This window comes from Sinocyclocheilus rhinocerous, unplaced genomic scaffold (genome assembly GCF_001515625.1).
Source record: "Sinocyclocheilus rhinocerous isolate Xijiao unplaced genomic scaffold, SAMN03320098_v1.1 scaffold887, whole genome shotgun sequence".
Taxonomy (NCBI): Eukaryota; Metazoa; Chordata; class Actinopteri; order Cypriniformes; family Cyprinidae; genus Sinocyclocheilus; species Sinocyclocheilus rhinocerous.
In genome coordinates, this window is record NW_015634028.1 from 966,661 (window position 1) to 973,711 (window position 7,051).

The 7,051-nt window shown below is 36.7% G+C and overlaps 1 protein-coding gene across 1 annotated transcript in view; it reads left to right on the forward strand.

Annotated features, from left to right (window-relative positions):
* Positions 1–7,051, forward strand: part of LOC107745270 (formin-like protein 2) — a 108,046-nt gene that overhangs the window by 62,216 nt on the left and 38,779 nt on the right. The window contains exons 4-5 of the mRNA XM_016559119.1: positions 4,489–4,565; positions 6,096–6,179. Of these exons, the coding sequence (XP_016414605.1) occupies positions 4,489–4,565; positions 6,096–6,179 (161 nt within the window). The remainder of the gene's footprint in view (positions 1–4,488; positions 4,566–6,095; positions 6,180–7,051) is intronic.

Consider the following 7,051-nt stretch of genomic DNA (forward strand, 5'->3'; position numbering starts at 1 on the left):
GTAGCAAGGTGTATATATATATATATATATATATATATTATAAACACACACATATACACACACACACAAAAAAAAAAAAAAAGAGAAAAAAAATGTAAAGAATTGATAATTTGGCTCAAAACCTTAAGTGGGACCTTGGTGACATTATGATAAAATATTATGATTTCACCCCTGATGATAAGTCATAAAAACTTTGACCTAAAAAAAAAAGACAAAAGAAAAAGCTATGCGACAAGGGGAGATGAGAGGGAAAAGTAAGGAGAGGAGTTGGAAGAAGGGATAAGGGACCGGAAATGAATTGAAGACAGATGTGATTAAATATTAAAGGTCAGATATTGTTGTGTTTATGTGATGTGGAATCTGAAGGTGTTCTTGAGCTGATCTCATGGGCGTAACATGCCGGCGGCTGACATCATGTCCCTAAGCTGTCAGAAAGACAGAACAAGAAAGAAATAAAACAGAGACCATGGGATATGGGATTATTAGGGGATGTGGTGAAAGAGAAAAGGAGGACGAAAGACTTGAGACACATAACAAAAACAGAGGGAAACAGAAAGATCCAGGGAAAGTAGAGGATTAATATAATGGAAGTGAGAAACAGACAGAGAGGGAGGGAGAGAGTTACGACTGTACTTTCTGGCAACGGCTCTTTTCTGCAGACGTGAACAATTGTTACTTTGTGTGTGCTGAGAGCTTTACATACGGTGCATTCCACACGCGGCTCTCAGCCAATGGGATCGCAGCAGGAAGAGGGTCATTCCAGAGGGTCCCTAAAGAATGTCTGTACCATCGATTCCATTCCAGGATGACCTCTCTGGAGAACTGCTTTCTTTTTCCCATTCTCTTTCCCTCTCTCACTCTCCGCAGCTGGGAATGCTTAAAGTCGAGGTGGGAGCGTGAGCTCTGCGCACACACTGAAAACACACACTGCACTCCACATGTGCCAAACACACCCACGCTGGGAACAACAGAGCACACACTCCCCTCTTTTTCTCCATACTCACCATTTCAGTTGGTTTTATGCGTCTGTCTCGTTCACTTTGTCCCTCACTGTCTCAATTTCCATAATATCCATCCGAAATGTGAGTTTGAATTAGAATAAGTGTGTAACATTATATTGTAGTAGAATAGTAGGCCAAAAGTGCTCAGGCTGTGCAATTTTTCAAGTGGATTTTTGAGTTGTGATGTATGCTTTTAATTGAAAATATAATTAACTTTAAAAGTCAGTTTGAACTGGAATTTACTACACATTTTACTTCTGTAATTTGACAAATGAAACTGGATATTCAATAAGGGAAAAATAAAGGACAGGATTTTATTTTATCCAGGCATTGATTGGATGGTGAATATGTGTCTCTTGGTGAGGAGAGGTTAAAATATGGTGACTATACGTCCTCTTTTGCCGGCCAGGATTTCTAAATTGTCTGGGTTTTAGCTTTGTTTTCCATACAGATGTGCTCTCTACAGTCCTCATTTTGCTTTGACCATTCTTTGTAGATCCCACCTTCTCACACGCCGCGATTGGTTGATTATGTACAATGCCTGCACACTATTGGTCAAACTACTTCTTAGTCATTACCTTAAGCAAGTATGAAACAATAGTAAAACAAAGCCAAAACCCCAACACACTTAGAAATCCTGGCCTAGACTTGTCTGGGGAAAAGAGACATACGAGGATGTCAGTAGGCGCGTTTCCATTACAGATTTGCGCAAAACTTTGGCGATATTTTATAAATGTCGAAATGACGGCATTTCCATTAACCAATGTTATGAGACTTAAACGTAACCCTTTGCCTCTCGCGATAAGTCATGGCAATGGATTTTGGTGGGATTTTGACGGATTTTGGCTATATTTATTCAAAGGAGGCTTATGCGTGTATCTTTACAGAAGCAGCAAAGAGAGCCGCTTCAGAAATGTGCGTGGCGCGGCTGGAATAAACCATAGCCTGTATACAAACATAAACACAAGCATTGAGTGGCCGCAATCAGCTTCAGTGACAACCACCTCATGCGAGCGTAAAAACTTTTTTTGCGATATATGGGCATTTTTGCGAAATTGACGTGTTTCCATTAGGCGTATTTTCAATTCGCAATTTTAATTTGCGCAATTTGAAGGGTAATGGAAACGCGCCTAGTGACAACATGTCATTTCAGAGGCAATGCAAGTTACATTGTTTTCCTTTTAATAGAATAAAACCAGGAACATGCATTAAGAAAGTAAATATAATATTGGTTTTTCATCTTGACTTTTAATTGATGGAATTAGCTAGATGCTAATTTGTAAACAAATGGGTGTGTGTTATCAAGGCATACTTTTATAGCATGGTTACATGTCCCAATATTGGTGTAGACTATTATTTTGTACTTAAAAGTATATACATTCCTATCACCAGCTAAATGCATACTTGAAGTATATAGTATAAGAATGTGAATTAAGTGTTTTAATACATGTCTCCGTCTTTCTGTCTGTTGCTGTCTCCATCCCTCCCTCTTTTTCACTGTCATTCCCTCTCTAACACCCTTCGATGCAATCATTTCAGTGTCTGACATCAGTGAATCAGACTGAATATTAATGCCTGGCCTGCCACTCATCGTCATGGCTGCCGTCTAATTAGTGTTGCAGATCTGCAGCAGCAGTTTCCAGTTAAGATTTGGCAGCATATCTCATTCAGCTGATGAAAGCCCTCTCATTGGACGGCGGTTTCACATGCATTGAGATGATTGGGTCGGCCACAAAGCCACTGTAACCATGGCTACAGAAAACAAAACTGGGTCCACAGTTTGGACTCAACGCTATTATGAGACTAACTGGAGAAAACAACCAAATACAAACCATTACTTTGAACATTTTATTCAGTCCTTTAATTGTTTATGATGCCAGAGTTTTTAGTTGAGTGAATGTGACAAAGTCCGGATCATTGTTGAATTCACCCAATTATGTTTAATTTAAGAATCACTTTGTCTCAGATTTTCAAATAATAGGTAAAAATGAATGAGTCAAATGTATATAATTTAAAAGAAGTAAAAATAGAGGTAAATGAAGCAATTGTTAACAAACATAAAGAGTATGTTTGAGTTCATACTGAGCTCTTTTGATTGCAGAATTTGGCATCTTGGAAAATCTGAGCACAGTTTGAGACATTGTTGAGATCTCTCCATAAAACTCTACATATTTGTCTGGTTTAAACCTGTTTCAGTTGGTCTAAAAAAAAATAATTTTTAAATGATATTTTTCACTTGGTGTGCAAAACACATACAGGATAGCTTTACAGACTATTTCCATATTATAGATAATTGAGCCTTTATAGTACTTTATATTTAGTATTTATAGTAAAAAAAAAAAAAAATTAAAAAAATTAAATAAAGTAATAATAGTAATAATAATAAAATATAGATTAGGTATGTAGTATTTATAATAAAGAATATTTTTTTACGTTGTATGAATGTTTTACTCTTTGGGAAAATTTGGAATTTTTTTAATATAAAATCAAGATCTAAGGTTTGAACCATACCATATATATATATATATATATATATACTGTATATATGGTTTGTTAAAATGGTAGGAGTGGGGTAATTTGAGCCAAAAGTCCTGGGGTAAGTTGAGTCAGTGGCTCACCCCTTCTTATGATTATAAAGTATTATTTTACTGTAATTCTACATTATATTTCATTCATTTTAGACCAAACATTTTTTTATTTTGTTATTTGTTTTGAACTTGCTTTTGTTCTGAAAATTTTAAATAGGCCTTGTTTATAAAAATTGGCCATTGAAGTTTTTATGAAATTGTATTTGCCTGCAACATTTAGAAGTGGGATGTTGAGTACTATTAGCCCAGTTTTGTAAGGTCAATTACATCCATCCATTCTACTATCCAGACCTTTTTGTCCTTATTAGGGTAGCAGGGAGCTGGATCCTAACCCAGCGTCTTGAGCCACAGGTGGGGAAACTCCCTGGATGAATGCCCTTCCATCACAAGGCTCACACATAGATTTTAAGAAGACATTTTTATTGAATTTCTCTTCCTTTGATATAGCACGAGGTGAAAATGTTCAGTTTTACTTCAGCGTAATCAATGGCACAGTTTAACTCCATGTGGCTCAACTTGCCCTCTTCCTAGGCTCAACCTAACCCTCACTGGGGGCAAGTTGAGCCAAGAGACCACTTTTTTTTTTTTGGAAAGCCATATTTTGAAAGCTTTTTATTCCAGATCCAAAGTGATTATTCCCAAGGATGCACCACATTCTGAAATGTATGTACATATTTAAGTTGGACCCATTACTGTCATGTGTATATATTTTTTTTTTTTTCAGTGTAGAGGAGACATGTATGACAATACTTGTATTTTTCTCCATTTGCTATTTGTTTAATCTCATCGTTATCTATGAGAAACAATTGCGATATTAAAAGCGATTTCTTTCTCATTGTTATTAAGCCTATTAGATGAAGGCTGCAGTAAAGGATGTTTCTTCTTTCTTTCCTCTGCAGAAGTTCAGGAGGAGAGTGCAGGAGTCGACGCAGGTCCTGCGGGAGCTGGAAATCTCATTACGGACCAATCACATTGGGTGAGTTCATCTGTGTGTATGCATGCTCATTAAATACTGCTCACACCGACACACTCCAATAGCCCTCATGCAAGATGAATTGAAGCTGAAATAATGCTCTTTTGTGTGAACCGGCACAAGTAGCAGCCAAATGCTCCTGACTAGACTTGTCATATTTCTGCACAGTGGAATTTTGCTAGAATGCCAACCGAAAAGGTTTTCGTTTTGGGAATCCCTACACAACCTAATCAGATCAGAGAAATGCTGGGGGGGGTTCTGAGATTTCGTGAGAGCTGAAAATCACACACCCGGGTTGCATGCTGGGAGCTAGGATTGATCGGATGTGGAAAGGCTGACGGAACTCGGCGAGGTCAGGAAAATGTCACAACAGGAAAACAGGAAGATGTGATATTCCAGGACCAGCCAGCACACACTCTTTCCTTGTCATCTCATAAATGAGTGTTATTATTCATTATTTCAAAGACCGTTCAGACCAGACAAACATACTCCCAGAAACCCCCGAGCTGCCAGACAACCTGTTTAGAGATTTAGCTGCCGTACGTTACTAAACTAGATCACATAAATGTTCTAGCTAATCTAGATGAGTTAAGGCAGTATTATCTGCTCACAGAGGGTTCGACGAACACAAAACAACAGAATGGTACCTCAAATTCTGTCCCTAGAGTCTCAGATGTGCTCCTCATTATCCCAAACAATGCTTCCCCCATTTGTACATTGTTAGTTATATTTTAAGGGATAATGTACAGTCATCTGGTCATTAATGCAAAATAAACCCATTCAAAATAATACAGAGTGCAATATTTGACTTTAGAATGCCATTGAATTACGTATTCCAAGAACAATGTGATACAAACAAACCTTCATATTTGCTCATATGAGTTCCATATTCCATAGTTCCATCATAGTGCTCCTGTAACATTCAGATAAATACACTTTTCACATAGAAGTTAAACTGCTCATTAGAAAATCAAAATAAATAGAAACTAATTTTTCTTTCAGAACAACTGTGTGGTTTTCATGTGTTGGTCTACTTTTCACTGGTGCAAAGTAAAAAGGTGAAAACCAGCTTTTGATCATTCCTGGGATCCTTGCGGTCTTTGTCAATGGGAACGTGTGTGAGTGCGGTATTCTGGGATGTCTCTGCCGTGTCTTTGAAGTATCTCTCATTGCTGTTGCTCTGAGGGAGAAATCCAGCTACATGAACCCTTTGCTTTCAATCTCCAAACTGCGTTGAAGCTGTTTTTTAAGCTACTGAGACGCCGTTCCATGATACATATTTCATGATGTCTGTCTCCGTATGGAAGTGCTGTTTGAGAACGCTGGGACTTTCTGTGTGCTCTAGGAGTCTCTTGGATTATCTAGTCTATCTACTGCATGTTTACTTGTATAATTAGTGATATGACATTATAATGTAGTAATGATAAATCGTATCCAAGTAATACAGTAGTGCGTACAAACTTTTGATGGACAGGTTTTTTTTTGTAATGGTCTTTTTTTTCTCTCTGTCTCTCTCTCTCTCTCTCTGTTTAGGTGGGTGCGGGAGTTTCTGAATGAGGAGAATAAGGGTTTGGATGTGTTGGTGGAGTATCTTTCATTTGCACAGTATGCTGTCACGTAAGTCACCCGTGATTGTACAGAACATGAACACAATGAACACAATGGCTTCTTTCACCCAGACCGCTGCTGGATCTTTGTGCCGCTCTGACTACATGCCTTACTGCTGCTCGGAGAGGACCCCAGTGTGTGTGTGTGTGTGTGTGTGTGTGTTTTAGAGAATGTGTGCAGCCTGTTCACTGAGATTAGATGAAGTCACAAGATCTCATTTACAACCAATAGCACTTTAATCCTGATAAGAAATGAACATGTTTTAGTGTGTTTTGGGGTAAAGACTGTTATCACGCCCCGATGACTCAATACAACACACTATACGCTAGTGTTCAAAAGATTTTTTTTGTGTTTTTGAAAAAAAAAAAAGTCTCATACACTCATTAATTTATTAAATATACAGGAAAAAAACTGTAATATTATGAAATGTTATTCCAATTTTAATGTTTTAAAGCTGAATTTTCAGCATCATTACTTGATCCTTCAGAAATAATTGTATGTTGATTTGCTGCTCAAGAAACATTCATAATTATTATTATTGTTGTTGTTGTTGTTGTTGTTGTTAAGAATGCTGAAAATAGTTGTTACTTAATATTTTTGTGGAAACCATGATACATTTTTTCAAGATTATTTGAAGAATAGAAAGTCAAAAATAACAGCATTTATAGTATTTACTTTTGCGTTTGATCAATTTATTGATTTTAAAACTTTTGAACAGTAGTGTAACTAGCCAATTAATAGACATGATCTATGATTTAAAAAATCATATATATATATATATATATATATATATATATGTGATTTTTTTATTAGTAGTATTATTATTAGTATTATTATTAGGGCTTCATGTTAATGTTAATTTAATGTTTATGCTAAAAAAA